General features: G+C 40.4%; 1 protein-coding gene across 1 annotated transcript in view; it reads right to left on the reverse strand.

Annotated features, from left to right (window-relative positions):
• Positions 1 to 4,039: 4,039 nt before the first annotated feature.
• LOC132821487 (apolipoprotein D-like) overlaps positions 4,040 to 22,859 on the reverse strand; it is a 28,588-nt gene continuing 9,768 nt past the window's right edge. Inside the window, exons 3-6 of the mRNA XM_060834084.1 lie at positions 19,885 to 20,012; positions 14,407 to 14,495; positions 10,136 to 10,165; positions 4,040 to 4,712 (exon numbers count right to left, since the gene is read on the reverse strand). Of these exons, the coding sequence (XP_060690067.1) occupies positions 4,486 to 4,712; positions 10,136 to 10,165; positions 14,407 to 14,495; positions 19,885 to 20,012 (474 nt within the window). The 3' untranslated portion in view covers positions 4,040 to 4,485. The remainder of the gene's footprint in view (positions 4,713 to 10,135; positions 10,166 to 14,406; positions 14,496 to 19,884; positions 20,013 to 22,859) is intronic.

A 22,859-nucleotide genomic window follows, 5' to 3' on the forward strand; every position in this document is an offset into this window, starting at 1 on the left:
CGCTGAAAATGTGTTGCTGTTTAAAGCACAGCAGGTTAGGCAGCATCCAAGGAATAGGAAATTCGACGTTTCGGGCATAAGCTCTTCATCAGGAATGAGGAGAGTGTGCCAAGCAGGCTAAGATAAAAGGTAGGGAGGAGGGACTTGGGGGAGGGGCGATGGAGATGTCGCAGTAGGTTAAAATCTTCGGGTAAAAAATGCGAATCCTTCAAGGATGCCTTCCTTGAAGAAGCTCTCTTCCTCCCTCTACAAGGATTTCAGTGAGTCTCTCTCTCACTGCACCCCCCCAGGTCATCTCCTCTGCACAGAAAACCTCCTTCCACCTATCACATTTCCATCACCCCTCCCCCAAATCCCTCCTCTCTACCTTTTATCTTAGCCTGCTTGGCACACTCTCCTCATTCCTGATGAAGAGCTTATGCCCGAAACGTCGAATTTCCTACTCCTTGGATGCTGCCTAACCTGCTGTGCTTTAACCAGCAACACATTTTCAGCTCTGATCTCCAGCATCTGCAGACCTCATTTTTTACCTACTGATTAGGGATAGTCAACATAGTTTCCCACGCTGAAAGCTATCTCACCAACTTAATTGAGTTTTTTGCTGGTGAACTGCCTTCTTCAACTGCTGCAGCCCACCTGCTGTAGGTTGACCCATAATGCTCTCAGATGAGAAATCCAGGATTTTGATGAAGCGATAGTGAAGGAATGCCAATATATTTCCAAGTCAAGAAGATGAGTGGCTTGGAGGAGAATTTGCAGGTGGTGGCATTCCCATGCATCTGGTGCTCTAGTCCTTCTAGATGGAGGTGATCATGGGATTGGAAGGTGCTGTCTGAGAACCTTTGGTAAACTTCTGCAATGCATCTTATAGATCGTACAGACTGCTGCTACTGTTTGGTGATGGTATAGGAATGGTTGCTTGTGGATGTCGTTCCCAATCAAATGGCTACATTGTCCTGGATGGAATCAAGCTTCTTGAGTTTTGTTGGAGCTGCACCCATCCTGGCAAGTGAGGAACATTCCATCACACTCCTAACTTGTGGCTTGTCAACGTGGATAGGCTTCAGGAGAGTCAGGAGACTTTGTGAGACATGTCATGAGACATTTAATGCATATCTAATAACATTCTGTGGACTTTGGTTAAAATTCCACAACAAAAGTTGGTGAACTTTGAATTTAATTAATAAAATCTGGAATTGAAACTGAGGCTCAGTACGACAACCACTTAACTACCAATGATTGTCATAAAACACATTGGTTCATTAATGTTCTTTCAGGCATGAAATCTGCCCTCCCTGCCTGATCAAGCTGATGACACTCCAGAACAATAGCAATGTTGATGCAAAATTGGATTTACTGGGGAAAGAGATCATAGAACCACACTAATGTTGTATAGGAATATGATTCAAGATGAACAGCAATATAGTTAACTCTTAATTGCCTCTGAATGGCTTACATTTAAAAAGGCAATTAAGACCATAAGACCATAAGACATAGGAGTAGAAGTAAGGCTATTTGGCCCATCGAGTCCACTCCGCCATTCAATCATGGCTGATGGGCATTTCAACTCCACTTACCAGCGTTCTCCCCGTAGCCCTTAATTCCTCGAGACAACAAGAATCTATCAATCTCGGCCTTGAAGACATTTAGCGTCCCGGCCTCCACTGCACTCTGTGGCAATGAATTCCACAGGCCCACCACTCTCTGGCTGAAGAAATGTCTCCGCATTTCTGTTCTGAATTGACCCCCTCTAATTCTAAGGCTGTGTCCACGGGTCCTAGTCTCCTCGCCTAACGGAAACAATTTCCTAGCGTCCAGCCTTTCCAAGCCATGTATTATCTTGTACATCTCTATTAAGTCTCCCCTCAATCTTCTAAACTCCAACGAATACAATCCCAGGATCCTCAGCCGTTCCTCATATGTTAGACCTGCCATTCCAGAGATTATCCGTGTGAATCTCCGCTGGACACGTTCCAGTACCAGTATGTCCTTCCTGAGGTGTGGGGACCAAAACTGGACACAGTACCCCAAATGGGGCCTAACCAGAGCTTTATAAAGTCTCAGTAGCACATCTCTGTTTTTATATTCCAACCCTCTTGAGATAAGAGACAACATTGCATTCGCTTTCTTAATCACGGACTCAACCTGCATGTTTACCTTTAGAGAATCCTCAACTAGCACTCCCAGATCCCTTTGTACTTTGGCTTTACTAATTTTCTCACCATTTAGAAAGTAGTCTATGCTTTTATTCTTTTTGCTGAAGTGCAAGACCTCGCATTTGCTCACGTTAAATTCCATCAGCCATTTCCTGGACCACTCTCCCAACCTGTCTAGATCCTTCTGTAGCCTCCCCACTTCCTCAGTACTACCTGCCTGTCCACCTAACTTCGTATCATCGGCAAACTTCGCTAGAATGCCCCCAGTCCCCTCATCCAAATCATTAATATATAATGCGAATAGCTGTGGCCCCAACACTGAATCCTGCGGGACACCGCTGGTTACCGGCTGCCATTCTGAAAAAGAACCTTTTATCCCAACTCTCTGCCTTCTGTTAGACAGCCAATCCTCAATCCATCCCAGCAGCTCATCTCAAACACCATGGGCCCTCACCTTGCTCAGCAGCCTCCCATGTGGCACCTTATCAAAGGCCTTTTGAAAGTCTAGATAGACCACATGCACTGGGTTTCCCTGGTCTAACCTACTTGTTACCTCTTCAAAAAGTTCCAACAGGTTTGTCAGGCATGACCTCCCCTTACTAAAACCATATTGACTTGTTCTAATCAGACTCTGCTCTTCCAAGAATTTATAAACGTCATCCTTAATGATGGATTCTAGAATTTTACCAACAACCGAGGTTAAGCTGATTGGCCTATAATTTTCCATCTTTTGTCTTGATCCTTTCTTGAACAAGGGGGTTACAACAGCCATCTTCCAATCATCCGGGACCTTTCCTGACTCCAGTGACTCTTGAAAGATCTCAACCAATTTCCTCAGCCACCTCTCTCAGAACTCTAGGGTGTATCCCATCGGGGCCAGGAGATTTATCAATTTTAAGACTTTTTAACTTTTCTAGCACTCTCTCTTTCGTAACGGCAACCATGCTCAACTCAGCCCCGTGACTCCCTTTAATTTTTGGGATATTACTCATGTCTTCCACTGTGAAAACTGACGCAAAGTACTTGTTAAGTTCTCCTGCTATTTCCTTATCTCCCATCACTAGGCTTCCAGCATCAGTTTGAAGTGGCCCAATGTCTACTTTTGCCTGTCGTTTGTTTCTTATGTACTGAAAGAAACTTTTACTATCATTTCTAATATTACTGGCTAGTCTACCTTCATATTTGATCTTCTCATTTCTTATTACATTCTTTGTTATCCTCTGTTTGTTCTTGTATCCTTCCCAATCTTCTGATTTCCCACTGTTCTTGGCCACTTTATAGGATCTCTTTTTTTCTTTAATACATTTCCTGACTTCCTTTGTCAGCCATGGTTGTCTAATCCCTCCCCGGATAATCTTTCTTTTCTTGGGGATGAACCTCAGTGCTTGCCTTAACTCCTCAATGGCAAGCATTTAACCATTCAATTTATTGCCAATTATATTGATATTATCTGTGGTGGGTTGCGAGGCCACTAGGTTTCAACATTCATCAAGCATTTGATTCCAGATTTTAGTAATTGAATTTAAATTCCACTGAATTTAAATCCACATCCCCATAGTATTAGTCTTGATGTCTAGGTTACCAGCCCACTGATATTTTCTCTATGTCTCTATTACCCATACTGTCAGTGATAGAATAAAGATTCAAGGGAAAGGGGTTATGAAGGAATACAAAATTTTCACACACAGACACACACACATTCAAAGCATTGTAGCTGTGTAGGCTATATGTACATACATAATCAAATGGATTACATAGAGATGAGGATAAAAAGAAAGACACCATTTTAATTTTTAATTTTTATTGCTGAAAAAAGGACTTAGTTTAACAGATTTCTGATACTCTTGTTGTGCACAAAGCCAAATATCTGTGTCAATGCCAAATTAATCTAAGTTCTAAGTATTGCACATGATTAATTGAAGAATGGAAGAACAGCAAAGAAATAATTAGGAGATCAAACCAGAAGTGCCATTAAAGGCATTAGCACTAATTAGTCAGTCGCTGTGCTTAGACCAAATGTTGGTAGCATGATGTCTGATTCCAATTGTCTCTAATTTTAAATGGAACATATCTTCATCTAGTGATGGACTAGTCAAGATTTCACCATTGATTTGAATTTCAGAGGGCGTTGATATTGACAATTGGAGGTATTTCTTCAAACTCCTGCACTTTATTGAAGATAACTCAATTCATAGTCCATCACAGCAACTGCAGCAGATATTATATAATTTCAGTTATGCTACCTCTAGTATAAATTACAATGGAGTAAACTAAAAATAAGTGTATTTTGATGGACAGTAAAATGTCTGATATGCATTCAGGTCGTCTTTTATAAGCAACCTTCTTGACTAATTTTCACAAGATCATCAGTTTTAATCTTATATTTTTCCAGGACACCATGCAGGTACTGTGTGGTATCTGCTGACAGCTGTCGTTCTCTTGAAAAAATCCAGGCATATGGGGTGTGCATTATGCCAAGGAAAGATACACAGGAGAATACCAGAGAGTAACTTGTATAGTCAGTGTCTAACACCCAGTAATGAAAAACAACTTCATCTGCAATAAAAGAAAAAGAGTACTGAACATTAATCTCTGAGAAAACACGCAGCTAGTTTCTTTTCGTTGGCTCACCAACTAATCAAATTAATTGCAGTTTTGGAAAAGAAATTTAGACAAACTGAAACACAGCATTTCCAACAGTCATGTAATAAATATTTCCACTAGCTGTTTGAAGAGCATTTCACTACTGTCAGATTGCTGGACCAATTCGATTTCAGCCCCAGATGACTGTCTGTGCGGAGTTTGCATATTCTCCCCGTGTCTGTGTGAATTTCCTCCACGTGCTCCAGTTTTGTCCAATAATCCAAAGATTGCAGGTTAAGTGAATTGGCCATGCTAAATTGCTCATAGTGTTCAGGGATGTGGAGATTAGTTGTATTAGTTAGGAGAAATGCAGAGCAATTGAGTTGGGGAATGGTTCCGAGTGGCTTAATCTTCGGAGGGTCGATGTTGGGCTAAATGGCCTGGTTCCACACTATAGAGATTCGATGATTCTATTTACTCTATCCCTGCTCCTCACAGTTTTATAAACCACTATAAAGTCACACCCTCCACCCCTCCCCAATTGGAAGTTGCATAACATCTTTGCTGCAGAAGATCTGGCTCTTTCTTCCCTCCCACCCTCCAGCCAGGTTGGACATTCTAGTGCAGCTTTTTAGCCTCCGCTGTGCTTTGTTTTACCACTTTAACAAATTCATTGGCTTACCCTGTTTTCCTACATCCGTCATCCTTATGCTTTTATCTAACCCATTAACACTGTGACTTCATGCAGCCTACTCTATTACAGTGAATACACTGCAGCTTTTTAACTTCTCTTTCCCCTTCATGGGTTTCATTTTACCTTGTGGTATGTTATTCTTATTCTCTTCACCGATATCTGATTTTCCCTTCCCACCTGAAGACTTCTCTTTTCTCCATTGTTTTACCTCCTGGATTGAAATTGATGTCAGAAGCCAAAATTTGTTTTATGAACCAGTTCATAACCATCAGCCATTTCAGCTGCTAACCTTGCCGGTTTAACTCTCTGCTCTTCCACATGAGGCAAAAGTGAGGACTGTAGATGTTGGAGATTAGAGTCAAGAGCCTGGTGCTGGAAAAACACAACGATCAGGCAGCATCCGAGGAGCAGAAAAATTGACGTTTCGGGCAAAAACCCTTCATCAGAAATCATTTTGCCCAAAACGTGGATTTTCCTGCTCCTTGGATGCTGCCTGATTGCTGTGTTTTTCCAGCACCACACTCTTGACTCTTCCACATGAGCTCTCACTACCCCATAGTGACTTTTTAAATTCCTCCAAAATAATCAACTCTCTAAGTGTGTCATATGTTTGACCTATTTTTAAGGAACTCATTTATCTCTCAAAATTATTTTGTTTTATCCTTTCAAGTTCAATGTATATTTGACTGGGGTCCATAGAACATAGAACATAGAAAAATACAGCGCAGTACAGGCCCTTCGGCCCTCAATGTTGCGCCGACCAAATCCTACCTAACCTACACTAGCCCAATAACTTCCAAATGCCTATCCAATGCCCGCTTAAATGACCATAAAGAGGGAGAGTTCACCACTGCTACTGGCAGGGCATTCCATGAACTCATAACCCGCTGTGTAAAGAATCTACCCCTAACATCTGTCCTATACCTTCCACTCCTTAATTTAAAGCTGTGTCCCCTTGTAACAGCTGACTCCATTAGCGGTAAAAGGTTCTCAGTGTCTACCCTATCTAAACCCCTAATCATCTTGTACACCTCTATCAAATCTCCCCTAAACCTTCTTTTCTCCAATGAGAACAGCCCCAAGTGCCTCAGTCTTTCCTCATACGATTTTCCTACCATACCAGGCAACATCCTGGTAAACCTCCTCTGCACTCGTTCCAATGCCTCCACATCCTTCCTATAGTATGGCGACCAAAACTGCACACAATACTCCAGATGAGGCCGCACCAGAGTCTTATACAACTGCAACATGACCTCAGGACTCCGGAACTCAATTCCTCTGCCAATAAAGCCCAGTAGACCATATGCCTTCCTCACAGCACTTCAGGTCCCTCCTGATGTGCCTGAAACGTTGTCTGTAGACTTCTGGCACAAACTGATATGCATTTAAAATTGATTTCTTCTGCTCCTCATGCACTCTCGATAGGTCCTTTAGCTGTACCCACCAGCTTGGTCTGGATCATCAAAACCCAAATGGTTACTGGCCACTTCATTCTTTAGTCACTTTTGCAAATGAAATGAAAAGACTTCAACATCCTCTAATCTTAGACACATCTGCTATGAAGAAAAGATTCTCATGATCTATTCTGTCTATACCTCTCATAATTTTGTATTCTTCAATCTGCCTCCTCTGCTCCAAGGAATATGACCCTGCCCATCTCACTCTCTCCTCATAACCAAGATTTTCTTTCCCAGGCAACATCTAGGTGAATCTCCTCTGCACCTTGTCCAATGCAATTCACAATCTTCCAATAGTGTAGTGAGCAGAACTGCACACTGTATTCCATTTGGGGATTACCCAATGTTTTATAAAATTATAACAAATATTCCTTGCTCCTATATTACGCACCCAAGCTAATGAAGGCAATCATTGCCTTTTTCATCACTCTGTCACCTTTGCTGACACCTTCAAGGATCTATGACTTGAATGCTTTCCTTTATTGGTCAGAGTATTGAGTCCAGGAGTTGGGAGGTCATGTTGTGGCTGTACAGGACATTGGTTAGGCCGCTGTTGGAATATTGCGTGCAATTCTGGTCTCCTTCTTATCGGAAAGATGTTGTGAAACTTGAAAGGGTTCAGAAAAGATTTACAAGGATGTTGCCAGGGTTGGAGGATCTGAGCTACAGGGAGAGGCTGAACAGGCTGGGGCTGTTTTCCCTGGAGCATTGGAGGCTGAGGGGTGACCTTATAGAAGTTTACAAAATTATGAGGGGCATTGATCGGATAAATAGACAAGGTCTTTTCCCTGGGATTGGGGAGTCCAGAACTAGAGGGCATAGGTTTAGGGTGAGAGGGGAAAGATATAAAAGAGGCAACTCTTTCATGCAGAGGGTGGTATGTATATGGAATGAGCTGCCAGAGAATGTGGTGGAGGCTGGTACAATTGCAACATTTAAGAGGCATTTGGATGGGTATATGAATAGGAAGGGTTGGAGGGATATGGACCAGGTGCTGGCAGGTGGGACTAGATTAGGTTAGGATATCTGGTCGGCATGGACGGATTGGACCGAAGGGTCTGTTTCCATGCTGTACATCTCTATGACTCTATGACCAACATCCCTTTGTTATCCATTACTCCCTTGGGACCGACCACACATTGTGTATAACTTCCTTTACTACATCTCTCAAAATGCATTACCTTACACTTATCAGAATTAAACTTCATCTACCCATTGCTCTGTCAATTACCACGTGATCAAAATCAGACTGGAGCCTGAGACCATCCTCCTCACAATCAACAACACCACCAATTTCTGTCATACAAATTTCTACTTGCACATCCAAGTCATTAATGTACGTAACAAACAGCAAAGGTCCCAACAACAATCACTGTGGTATTACCCCACTGGTTAAAGGCTTCCTATCACAAAAATAAAACCCTTCACCATCACCTCTTTGCTTCCTGTCTGCAAGCCAATTTTGGATCCAGTTTGCCAAATTGCCCGAGATCCCATGGGCTCTTAACTTTTGGACCAGCCTTCCACATGGCATTTTGGCAAAGGCCTTAATGAGGTCTATGTAGACCACATTAACTACACTACCCACATCAATATACTTAGTCAACTTTTCAAAAACCTCTGTTAAAGTTGTCAGATGGGAAAATTAACACAGTTTGTCAGTGTTCCAAACTTAATTCTTATTACTGTGTACGCAAATAGCTAGTTTGCAGAGATAACAACAATTTACCTGATGATGCTGAAATTATGTTCAAACCAGCGAATGAGCCTGCTCAACTGGCAAGAACATACCGCCCAAGACAAAGGTCATTCTACCCTCCCAGTGGGAAGTAGTGTTGCCACAGCATTCTAATTAAAGACTCACAGCCACAATGTTAAAGCCCTATCTGAGTTTACACTTATTGTTTGCAACAACCACGAAAGGTACTGTGGTTCAGTAGTTAGCACTGCTGCCTCACAGCATCAGCTCGTTTGATTCTAGCCTCTCTATGTGGAGTTTGCATGTTCTCCCTGTGTCTGCATGGGTTTCTGCCGATGCTCCAATTTCCTCCCATATTGCAAACAGGTGCATGTAAAATGGATTGGCTGTGCTAAATTGTCCATAGTGTTCACGGAGGAGAAGGTTAGGTCCGTTAGTCATGGGAAATGCAGGTGTAAAGGAATAAGGTCGGGGGATGGGTCTGGGTGGCATGCTCATCAGATGGTTATTGTGAGCTTGTTGGGATGATTGGCCTGTTTCCACACGGTGCGGATTCTATTCTATTTTCTCCATTCTATTCCATCTGGTGAGCACAGATTTACACCAATAATGTCACAATGTCAAAAAAAACTCTACCCAATGTCACAAATCAATCAGTCAGAGGCAAAATAAGTCAATTAGAGTCAAAATATGTAAATAAGTCAGTGAGTCAGCTCTTGAAGGTTTCTAATTTAAGGTTCAAGAATCTGAGCATTGCTCTAAAACGAGATATTTTGTCAAAGCTTTCTGTCTTAGATTTACTGGATATCCACAAAAGACCAGTACGAGTGGGAATAACATTGCATTCTGTTTGAGAAGACAGTGCTAACTGGTTGACAAATAGACATTGCTATTAAATGCACCAATCAACACTCTTTTTACAAAGCATTCAATGTTGTTCTCTTTCATATTGATTCTCATGTGAATGTTCTGACTATTGCGCCTTAAAATGTTTTTAAAATGTACCCATTTTTAGCAATATTCTAAACCTGTATTATTAAATGACTATTCGAGAGTCTCATGACTTGTTTTGCACACACATTAAAGTATTAAAAAATGATTTCTCCCATATGCCTCTGACTTATACACTGCTCCGTCTCATGATGTCAGTGATCCTGCACACTGTACTTGTATTCATCGTTAATGACTGTTGTTACACGAGCTATATTCCACCACTGGAAATGCTACGATAAATATCTCATGTTAGTTATTAGCTGGCAGCAGAGTTTTATTCTGGAAATTTATTTTTCACTAAAAGCCCAGCATTAATTTGTATGCTTGGAAATTTTGGTGGAAATTATTTGCGAGCTTAATCCCCAACAAATGATGATGCCAAACTCCAAAATGAACAAAATTTTAGTCACTGCCAATGTAATGAAAAACAATTAACAGGAGTTACTAGAAAAATGTAATCAGAGGTCAAAACACTGAATATTGTATTACATTCCCAAATAGGATCGCACTTTGTTTGTTTATTAATCAAGGAGTTGTACTTTTCAATACATACCATCCATAGGCTCATGCCCTATTTGTTCATCTGTTGAGTTAAGAAAATAAACATTAATCACAAGCCACAAACTTTGCATTGACTTTCAAAGTAGAACAAAATAGAAGTTTGCAATTTACCAATGAAATTAAAATCTCTCACAATAAGCAAACAACAAGTTGTACTTGTCCATCAACTTTAATAGAATAAAGATGAATCATAGGAAGAAAAGATTATGAAGTCATAAAGTCTCTAATAATACAGAAAGAGGCTATTTAGAACTTTGAGTCCATGCTGATTATTCCTGAGCGATCCAGTCAATCCTGGGTCTTGAAACAATTCCTGTAGCTCTACAAGTTTATTTCCTTCAAATGCCAATCCAATTTCCTTTTAGAAATTATTGATTATTCCTATTTCCACCACCTTCATAGATGGTGAATTCCAGGTCTGTACAATTCATTGCATACAAAAGTCTTTCTTATGTTTCCTTGCATCTCTTGATCAGGTGCCCATCTGTGTCGCTTAGAAACAGTGTATCATTGACTACCTTATTTTAGTCTGTCATAATCTTATACACTTCTAACAAATTTTCCCACAATTTCCATTGTCCAATGACAACAACACAAGATTTTACAACCTAACTTTGTAACTAAATTCCCCCATGTCTGGGACTATTGAGGGTAAATCTCCTTCATACTCATGTCCTCTCTAAATTGTAAGCTTTGTCATCCATTTCCTGAATATATCCTGACACCTTCAAAGATAATAGACTTGAACCCACAGCACCCCTGCCCCTGTAAACTCATTAGAACTCTGCTATTAAGTCTATATTGTCTCTCCCTCCTCCCTCTGCCAAAATATATCACCTCACACTTCTCTGTAGAACATTTCATTTGCAACTTGTCCACCTATTCTGTTAGACTATCTATATTCCATTGCAGGCAATTTGTAATATTTTCCTTTTTGACACTCCTTCATATTTCATAACATTAGCCAATTTTGAAATTTCCCTCCATTCCAAGATCCAAGGCATTTCTTCACAGCAACAGAGTGGTGGTACTAACACTGGCTGATGGGAAACGCCACTATCTGGTCTTCCTGCCTGAAAAATACCCAGTCATCACAACTTGCTGCTTAAATCCCTAAGCCAATTTTTTTGAGGTTACCATGAAGGACTCTCCTTCTCGAACTCTTCCCTCGCCTGAGGTCTGGTGGCCCTCAGGTTAAGTCACCACAAAGTCACTTCTCCCTAATGAGAGAGCAGTCCCTATGGTCCAGTAAGACTATGGTGACACAAAAACAATTTTTTATCCAACTGGATATTGACCCTTTGATTTCATGAGCCTCAATTTTGTTCACCAGCCTTCTACATGCTATCTTGTTAAATGCTTTTTAAATGCAAAAATGCTTTTCCAAAATAAAAGTTACCACCTCTAGAGAATGAAACCCTCTGTACAAACAAAATATTGTTTCTCCAGTCAATGATCCTATTTATTGAAAGTGAAAAGCTTCAATATTCTGCAAAGGATGAGGCAGTGGGGTTATGATGTTGTCAGTGGTGTAGATCGGTTCTCTGAAGTTCAAATCCCATCATTGTAACTGGTGGAATTTAAACTCAATTATTAAGTCTGGAATACGAAGCAACTGAACCAGAACCCTTCCCTCCAATTATATTGTTTACAGGCCTAATTTTGTGATTCACCACAATTCTTATCCAAACATGAATCAGGTTGAACCTGTCCCATAGGAACAGCTCCCTCCTTCCCAGTAATGGTGTCAATGTCTTATGAAGTTGAACAGATTTCTCTGATGCCAATTTTTGAGTCATGCATGTATTTTTTACATCTTACTGACCTTGTGCCAATTAGCTCATGGCTCAGGTGATTCTTACCTTGTATAGCCTTAGCAAGACCTCCCTACTTTTATCTTCCATTCTCTTTGAAATAAAAGCCAATGTTTCATTTGCATTCCCCATTACTGTTGAAATTGGATCCTAGCTTTGTGCGATACATGCATCAGGACTCTGAAATCTTTCTCTATTATAATTCTCTGCAGCCTTTCCCCATTTAAATAATATTCAGTTTTTCTTGTCTTCCTGCAAAAGTGCATAATGTCATACCTCCATAATTTATATTCCATCCGTCAAGTTTCTGTCCACTCACTTGACCGGTCTATACCTGTCTATATATCCTTGTATCATCCCCACTACTTATAGTACACAAATTAATGTGTTACCTGCAAATTTGACAATAGTTCATTTACTTCTTTCATCCAAGTCATCAATACATATTATTAATAATTGTGGCATGATCCTGTAGCACTCCACTCATTAATGAGTTGTCATCCTGAACATGCCTCTTTTATCTCAACACCCTGACTTCTATTAGTTAATTAATCCTCTATCCATGATAATATTCTGCTCACAAGGCTCTTATATGATGAAATATGTGCAGTATCTTATCAAATGCCTTTATGGAAATCCAAATATATTATATCTACTGTTTCCCCTTTAAGTTTCCTCCTAGTTAATTTATTTGCCATTGTTTTTCCTAGTACATCTTCTCTCATGATTGTTATGTGCATATTTCCTGCTCGTTTGACATTTGTTTGCTTGAGTATTTAGTATTTTTGGAATGCTATTAGTGCTTTCCATTGTTAAGACTGACAGAAATATTTATTCTGCCATTTCTGAGTCCCATTGTTATTTCTCAGCTTTGTTCGCTGATGGACCTCTTCTTTTTCATAAATATAAAAATAATCTTTAATTGTCCTTTTTTTAACTTGCTAGTTTGCCTTCATAGTTTATTTTCCCTCTTTTTTTTCTTTTTGGTTATCATTTTTGGCTTTTAAAACTTGCAAAATACTCCAGTCTTTGCAACATTGCAACTTTTTACTTCCACTTTTCTACTATCCTTAAAATCCCTGTTTAGTAGAGTTAATTTTAACTTTTACTTGAATCCTACTTCCTCACTGGGAAATATCTTTACTATGAATCTGAATGATTTCCTTAAATGTCTGCTATTATTCCTCGGCCTTCTTTCCTGCTGAATTCTTGCCAGTCCACTTTAACCAATTTTGCCCTCATGTATATGTAATTATCCTTATTTAAATTTAGCACAGTTGATTCTGACCCAGGTTTCTCACCTGAAATTGCAATCTACCATGTTGTTGTTACTGTTCCTGAGGGAAACTTTTACTCTGAGATCCATGATTCCCTGTTGGATCCACAACATTATGTTCTGGGACACTGTTCCAAAAACAGCTTATTAATTATTCCTAGTGGCTACCTTTGCCAATTAGATTTTCCCAATATACACAAAGATTAAAGTCACCATGGATCTATGTACTGCTTTTTTTTAACATCCTCTTATATTCTGATATAATCACTGTACGATATTAATGATAGGAACATTTAAGAGATATTTGGATAGACAAATGAACAGGCAGGAGAGAGAGAGGTATGGACCATGTACAGGCAGGTGGGACTACTTTAGAATGGCATCTTGGTCAGCACAGACATGATGGGCTGAAGGGCCTGTTTCAGTGCTGTTCTATGTCCTAGCAATCACTATCAGAGGGCCTATAAACTATTCCCAACAATATCTTCCTCCTCTTGTTATTTTCTATCACCACCCATATTGATGTTACATTATCCAATGCAAGGTCATTTCTTGCAATCATACTTATTTCAGCTTTACTAACAAAGCATCCTCTTTATAACCATAAATTTTAAAATGCTATAAAGTCATATTCATCAACCCCTACTGTGCTGTTAATTCATTTATTTTTATGAATACAGTATTCATTTCAATAAAGAGCCATTAATTTGCTATTATACCATTTTTTTCTCCTTTGATCTTATTTGCTTGTATGCTCTGCCCCTTCCTATTCCACTTTGAGTACCATTATAAAAATTATTGCTTGCAGTGCTGTCATTTCCTTTGGCTTTGTAAGACAACATACGTTCCATCCCAAAACCTTCCGCCTCCAATTAATCAAAAGCTCTCCAAACCCACAACTTCTACCAATTGGAAGGACACAGGCAATAGATAATGGGAATACTATTATCTGCAAGTTCAGCTTCAAGCCATACACATCCCATTTTGGAATAATGTTACAATTCCTTCACTGTTACTATGCCAAAACCTTGGAATTCCTTTTGTAACAGCACAGTGGATCTATCTACACTTCATGACTAGATCAAGAAGGCTGTTCAGTACCAAATAAAGCAGTCAGAGATGGTCAATAAATGTTGCCCAAATCCCACGAAAGATAAATTAAATAAAACTTACCAAGTCTGTAGGTAAGTTTTGCTTGATCTTTGGCTGTCTCGTCAGGTGGAATTAATTCTGCAGTGTGTTCAGTCACCTCATTACCCTTCCTGCAAACAACAGAAAAGCTTTGTATATCTAAAGACAAATCTGTCCTTCCACTTTGACATGAATTCATCTGAGTAAAAAGTGAGGTCTGCAGATGCTGGAGATCAGAGCTGAAAATGTGTTGCTGGTTAAAGCGCAGCAAGTCAGGCAGCATCCAAGGAAGGAGGGCTTATGCCCGAAACGTCGAATTTCCAGTTCCTTGGATGCTGCCTGACCTGCTGCGCTTAAACCAGCAACACATTTTCAGCTATGAATTCATCTGAGGTAAGGGGTGGTATTGATAGGACTGACTCACTTGTTCACAGCTGATTTCCAGTGGGATGGATCTCCAATCTACCCCTTCACATCAACCACAACATACATCAGAAAGGCTTGATGTTATCAATGATGGGATACCAATTTAATATGGTTGGAGACTAAGGATTAAAAGGGGTCTATCCATATTATGGGGAGGAAATTTGCTGCCAGATTTGAGAGACAAGAAGGAAAATAATTCTTTTCTGGGACTTTTTAAGTATCCACTTAGTGATCTAAACAGAGGATATTTGGTATTTGGGTGAAGACATTGCTAAGTCCAATAACAATTGAAGAGAGAAATAGATGGATGAGTTAAATAGAGAAAGCAAAATGTGAGCAGTGATTTAAATTTTAATTAAAATGCGAAAAACAAGTGAAAATGCAAGTACAAACACTAGAACACTATATTAAATTCAACAAGTTTGTGGAAAATCTAGAGGTTTGCACACAGGACCACTGAGCAATAACAGATTTATAAATTTTTCCACAAGATACAGATTAAATATACTCCATTAAAAGAAAAGGAGACTGCTTGTAGCTTTCAAATGACGTAGATGAATAGAGATCAGAAAACAATATAAATTGAAGATTAGGGACAATAATGGTTGTAAATATAAATCTGAAAATAATAAAGATAATATAAGAAAGTAAGATGTTAAGTGGGTTTAGAAAGATCAGAAATGATATTTTACAAATACTGTGCATTAGCAAGAAACAATTAAAAGTGAGGGAGCGTGTGGAGATGTGAGGATCATCAGTTTGTAGATAATTAAAAAGTGGAACACAATAGTCAATATGCTTTTGCTGAACAAATATGGTTGGAGACTAAGGATTAAAAGGGGTCTATCCATATTATGGATGTTGCAGAGGAAGTGAAATCTGAAATATCTGGGAACAGAGTAATATTCTAACCAAAGACATTTTTAGGGAAGGGGCAATGAACCATTAAGGTCTGCTAGGATACATCTAGTTAATCCAGCAAAACTTGGGTAAAGCCTTAGAAGGTGAAATTTCAGAACTTTATTGAATGTAGGTGTGTGCCACTGGACTGGAAAGTGACCAATGCTAAATTCATGTTATAAAAAGAGAGTCAGAGTTGATCTAGATAATTACAAGCCAGCTAGTTTAACATCTGTGGTATAGAAACTCTTTGGAATGATTAAGTATGTGTGAAATTACCATGCATCCATATAAAGAGTCAATTGTAAGAAGTTGCTAGCAGGAAATCCAATAGGCATGATCAGCCAGTAAAAGAACATCTGAAATAGCAATGGAAGTATTCCGTTCAGCCCCTCAAGTCTACCCAGTCTTTCAATAATATTCAATAATAATACTTGCATTCCTGAGGGTTCAGTTTGAGATCAACTTCTGTTCACTGTATGTATGAGCAATTTAAATAAAGCCTTGTTTTGAGAAAAAGACATGAAGACAGATAGCTAAGGGATATTGCTCAACAGAGGTTAATGGATTAAAATGTGGGAAATAAAATTCAATGATCCTAGGTTTGAGTTGACGCAAATAGGGAATTAAGTAATACATAATTGAATGGATGTAGTCAGAATGCTGCAGAGGAGGATCGGGGCTGGAAAATGTAGGTTCACAGAACATCAAAGGGAACAATATAGATTGTTAAACATGTCAGTTAGCTGAACAGATTTTATGCATTGCAGTATGATACTAAAAGAGTAGGTTGAATTTCTATACTAGCTGAGGTCATTGTGATGATTTTGAGTTTGTAACCTTGATCCCATCTGAGGCATGGTGACCTTCCGGTTAAATTAAGCACCAGCTGCCTCTCTCTAATGAAAGAGCAGCCCTCTGAGCTGATAAGATCATACTGACTTTCTAACAAATAAACTTCTAGCTTTTATCTCAGGATGCCTTAATTATTAAAGCTAAGAGGTTATAATGAGTCTAAATTGAAAAAAACTTATTCCCACAAACCACAATATAGTATTGGGTTTGATGATAGGAAGAATATCAGTACTCTTTGATAGGGTTAATTATGATGTTCCCTGATATATGGCAATACAGAAATAAAGGAAGATTTGATACGTTGGGGCTTTCCTAAGAGCAATACAGTTCACAGGGAAATATGCAAGACACCATTAAATTTAGGAAAGTTTGGAACAGGGTAAATGGGGGCAGACCATTTCAAGTGTTGATGGTCAACAGCAGTAAGAAAGATTCCAAGATAAACCATGAAATGTCCAATGAAAAACATTGAATCTTTGACACATTTTATTGTGTGGCCGTGGAGTTAATTCCAGGTGTAAGGTTAAGTGAAAATTCAAGATTGTATTTGACTGATGAAAAAAATGTTGAAGAGAGATGAGAAGTGAGTGGGTAAAAATTATAAGAACCATTTGCTCACAAGAAGGGTGAACATCAAGGTGACTGGCCTGATTCCATTTATAACTTCTGTGAATTTCCATGTGTAAATATAGCTTATTTGCCTGGGTTCATTTCATATGAGGCAAATCACACCATCTGAGGATATGTGAGAAGTGCTGCAGTGAAGACATCACAACAAGACCACAAGTGGTTAAAAAAAAGTGAGGAGTCTCCTGAATACCAGAACATATAATTCTCCTTTAGGTCTCAATACAGACTGAGGTCTTCAGCTGCAGGGTCTGGGTCTAGCACAGAAGCAGAGCTGGCCAATACAAACCTCTTTTTCTCCTTTCAAGGAGCCCAGGTCCCTTACATTACTTTCTATTGTATGGTGTGATCTTTCACATGGCCGTCCAAAGATGCAAGGTGAGTATGAGGGAACTCTGCTGGGAAACCCTCCCACTCCACAATTTGGATTGTGACAGGCAAGGAAAGAGTCTCCAAAGGCAGCTCCAATGGCATTTAACCCTATCAGAAAGAGTCAAGCTTTGATTCAGTAACAAGATTTCAGATAAACTAGGGAGACATGGATTACAGCATCCAAAAAGGAGAGTGGAGCTGAGACTACAACCAGATCAGACATGGTTGTATTGAACAGTGAAGCAGAATTGAAGGGGCAAATGGCCAACTCTTGCTCGTATGTCCTACATTCATGTCTTAGGTGTGAAATCCATGGGCTGAACTCTCAAAAACAAATGAGCTGGAGTCATTTCAGAAGCTAGAATAGAAAACAAATATGAAACATTGCAAGGAGGAGAATGGTTTATGACTCAATAACACTACCCCAGCCTCCCTGGTCACAAACAAGCTCAATGTGAGATTGTTGCCTCTTGGTGGAAGGGTGAGGGCTCTGGCCCAAAACGTCGAATTTCCTGTTCCTTGGATGCTGCCTAACCTGCTGCACTTTAACCAGCAACACGTTTTCAGCTCTTGGTGGAAGGGGCAAAATCTACTTATGAAAACTAAATGGATAGTAGACATATATATGTCAGGGCTTTTTTAGGCAAAGATCAAACACCCTAGTAAAGAATAGGGTATTCCTAAATGCAGATATCCCTCGACCTTTGAACTTTTTCACCAATGTAGTGACAGTGTAGGCTGTCAACACTCACCCAACATCCTCTGCCAAACACCTTATGGTATAGGTAATGTAACATTCTAGTCAATTGGCTTGCAGCAAACTCATTTATTAAAATTATTTTCCTTTGGCCCATGCCTAATTCTATGTGTATTTTAACATCAGGTTTGCAATATCACACTGCATTCGAAGCATTCACTGGTTGGTAGCTGTCTTGATTTCCAAATATAACATCCGAATCATGTAAGTCTTTTAATGAGACTGCAGCCTTCATTTACACTCACGTTCTTTTTAACCACAGGTAGCTGGGTTTCCAAGGCCACAAGTAACTCTGCAACTTAAAAGAAGCAAGGCTTGCTCAGTTCATATGGCAGGTGCCTTGGCAATATTGCTCGCAGGCCAGCAGGAGTGTCCCATGATCTATCTGTTTTCCATATCTCTTCCAGAGACCCTGAAGTATCATCTGCTCCCCTGGGCCTGCATCCACCTGAAGACCCTTGCTGATACTCCAGGGCTGCTACTGGATCCAACATAGCCCCACCCTCTCCACAATCAAGACCCCTATGACACCTTTCATATGCCTGTCAGTCAGGCTGATGTATGGGTGAGAACTGCACAGAGTATCTAGACGCGTATTACCTTTGACCAACAGTTGAGATAGATGGCTGAAAGAAATAGAAACAAATGGGACTAAGATGGCTGTATGTGTGGTGCATAAATACTGTCACATACTGGATTGGCCAGCCAACTTCCTTCCCTGTTATAATTTTATGTAATTAAGGACAGTTTACTTCCTGAGTAAGAGCTTACTTATGTAATTGCTTACCGTCATTGGAGACAGGAAAATGTTTAACTAACTCTTTGGCCATTTGGTCCATTGGACCAATGTTGTGATGCAGATTTCTACATTCAATGAAAGCAGTCAGCACCGTTGCCCAAACGGATATCGGGGATTACTTCGTGGGACTATCAGTTACTGGGATCAGTATCCAGTGATGCTTCACATGACTCAAAACAATTTTTCTCAGAGTCATAGAGGTCTACAACATGGAAACTATGGCATGGTAGCTACAGTGAAGTACAGGCCAGTTAATAAATGTCAACTTATCCACACCTGAGACTGGAAGATCAGACTGGTGCAGCAGAAACAGCAGCTGCTGCAGTGCTGAACAGACCCAGTTTGTTGTCACAGATATTGCTACATCTTCTTAATCTTTCTCCTTAACACCTGGAAGACTTTTAATTCTGTAATTAAGTCCTCAAATAGGAAAAGCAAATGATGTACTTCGTTCCCATCTTTCTGCAATTGAAACCTTTCAAACTTGTTCTGTTTTATGCTCCCCTAAGCCATTGCTACACTTGGCAGTGTTCCAAGTTTTCATTGCTCTAATCAACGAAGGAACTCATGGTGATCGGTTGGTGTATCATACTGCCATTTGGAAAGCTACAGTAACGCCCTATTCTGCTGTACCAAAATAACTTTTGCTGTCCCTTTATTCAGAGTATTATAGTAGCTAAATTTTAAGAAGGAGGCCATGACAATCATTTAATGTCTCGCGTGTGCACAAATAGAACACACATAAACCTGTACACACATACACAGCAGTTACAATCGAACTTACGTAATCAGAGTGATAAGCTCATATACAGTTTCTATCCCATTGTAGGACGAGGATATTGTTTCAGAAATACATCTGACGTCTCCAGTCACATTATAAAATCGTTCGATTTCATACCATGTTCCCATATACTGCAAAATAAGAACAAATGTATTAGCTTATTAATTACATGCATAATACATGGAGGACCAAATGCTGTAGATTGGAATTAAAAAAATACTTGCAACACAACAAATCAAAAATATCCTCACAAGATCACCATGAAGTTAAACACTTGTGGTGGTGTATGGCATGGTTCTGTAAACATGATTCTTCATGCACCAGTGACCAAATCTAGATTCCTCAGATTTACCAGTCCTTTCAGAAAATAAACATGCACTTAGTGTTCCTTGTAATTCCTCCTGGGAGATGATTGCAAAGATTCGTTAGCAGAGAAGTACAAGTAGATCTTGATTTCATTTATTTCTTGTCACGTTTATGTTGTTACAAAATACAGTGGAAAGTCTTGTAGAGTGCAGCCATTCTCTGGCACTGTCTTAAAATACACAAAAACATAAAGGCAGAAAAATGAATAAATAAAGGAAAAGTGTTTAACTTTACAGTGCTTCTTGTTAAGTGCTCTGTCACGGAGTAGGGGTCGGGTGACCAGGTCAGAGTCCCTTGGCAGCGCCACTTGAATGAAAGCAGTGAGCCATCGGCATCACCTTGCTTCCACCGACGCGTTCGCCACTGTGAATCATCGCTGGACCTTGCCATGTCGATGCCACCAATGCCACCAGGGGGAGACAGAGACACCTTTACATGAACTACTTAAAATAGTTAAAAATCACACAACACCAGGTTATAATCCGACAAGTTTAATTGGAAGCATACTAGCTTTCGGAGCGACGCTCCTTCATCAGGTGATTGTGGAGGGCTCAATCGTAACACAGAATTTATAGCAAAAATTTGCAGTGTGATGTAACTGAAATTATACATTGAAAAATTGATTGTCTGTTAAGCCTTTCATCTGTTAGAATTCAGTGATAGTTTCATTTCTTTCATGTGTAAATCACAAAATCGTTTTTAAAAGTTGCATTCTCGGGTTAACAATGGTGATAACTAGACAAGATATTGAAGGTGTTAGCCCCCTGTGTTCTCTGTCTATGACCTGATGTTTAGATTGATTCTAATCCAAAAAGTGAGATAACAGAGTTTTACATAAATTCATGCAGTTTTTGAGCAAAGTGCAATGTAACTCTGCAAGTACAAATTCACCCCACAAAATATATGTGTGCGTGTGGGTCTTTGTCTGTGTGTGTCTGTCTGGGGTGGGGATTGTGAGTGTGAGAAAGTGTGTGTGTGTGTGTGTGTGTGTGTGTGTGTGTGTGTGTAGCGAGTGCAGAGTGTCTGTGAGGGGGTGCATGTGTGAGTGTGGGAGTGTGTGTGTTGGTGTCTGTGTGTACTTGTGTCCGTGTGTATGTGAGAGGGTGTGTGTGTAGGAATATCTGTGTGTGTGTGTGTGTGTGTGTGTGTGTGTGTGTGTGTGTGTGTGTGTGTGTGTGTAGTGCAATGGTGATCACCTGTAATGTGATATGAACCCAAGGTCCCGGTTGAGGACCTCCCTATGGGTACCGAACTTAGCTATCAGCCTCTGCTCGGCCACTTTTCTCTGCTGCCTGTCCCACAGTCCACCTTGGAGGATGGTCACCCAAAGGTCCGAGGCTGAATGTCACAGACCACTGAAGTGTTCCCCAACTGGGAGGGAACCCTCCTGTCTGTTGATTGTTGTGCAGTGCCCATTCATCCGTTGTCGTAGCCTTTGCTCGGTTTCCCCAATGTACCATGCTTCCGGGCATCCTTGCCTGCAACGTGTAAGATAGACAACGTTGGCTGAGTCACATGAGTACCTGCCATGTACAAGGTGGGAGGAGATACCACTATTACACGCGGGAACAATGTCCACAATCTGACTCGTCTTGCAGCATCCACCGTGACAGGGTTGTATGGAGTTGTCCTGAGAGCCGGGCAATTTGCTACGAACAATGATCTGTTTGAGGTTTGGTGGTTGTTTAAAGGCAAGTAGTAGAGGTGTGGGGAAGGTCTTGGTGAGGTACTTATCCTCATTGATAATGTGTTGCAGGTCATGAAGAACATGGCGTAATTTTTCAGCCCCTGGGAAGTACTGAACAACGAAGGGTACCCTGTCAGTTGCAGCATGTGTCTGTTTCCTGAGGAGGTCATTACGGTTCCTTGCTGTGGCACGTCGGAACTGGCGGTTGATGAGTTGAGCATCGTATCCCATTCTTGTGAGGGTATCCTTGAGTACTTCCAGGTGTCCGTCACGTTCCTCCTCATCTGAGTAGATTCAGTGTATGCATAGGGCTTGTCCGTAGGGAATGCCTGTTTTAATATGTTTTGGGTGGAAGCTGAAGCATTGTGAGGTTGTCTGTGGGCTTGCGGTAGTCTTCACCTTTGACAACCAATTCTTCATCCAGACACACGGAACAGCTATGGGGACCAAATTTGCACCCCAATATGCCAACACTTTTATGCACAGGTTCGAACAAGATTTCTTCTCTATGCAGGATCTCCAACCAACACCGTGCACCAGGTACATTGATGACATTTTCTTCCTCTGGACCCATGGCGAGGAGTCACTGATAAAACTACACAGTGACATCAACAAGTTTCATCCCACCATCAAACTCACCATGGACTACTCTCGACTGTCTGTCTCATTTTTGGACATGTGCGTCTCCATCAAGGACGGACACCTCAGCACCACACTCTACTGCAAACCCACAGACAATCTACAATGATACACTTCTCCAGCTTCCACCCAAAACATATTGAAACAGCCATTCCCTATGGACAAGCCCTACGCATACACCAGATCTGCTCAGATGAGGAGGAACGTGATGGACACCTGGAAGTACTCAAGGATGCCCTCACAAGAATGGATGCTCAACTCATCGACTGCCAGTTCCGATGTGCCA

This window comes from Hemiscyllium ocellatum, chromosome 13 (assembly GCF_020745735.1).
Source record: "Hemiscyllium ocellatum isolate sHemOce1 chromosome 13, sHemOce1.pat.X.cur, whole genome shotgun sequence".
Lineage (NCBI taxonomy): Eukaryota > Metazoa > Chordata > Chondrichthyes > Orectolobiformes > Hemiscylliidae > Hemiscyllium > Hemiscyllium ocellatum.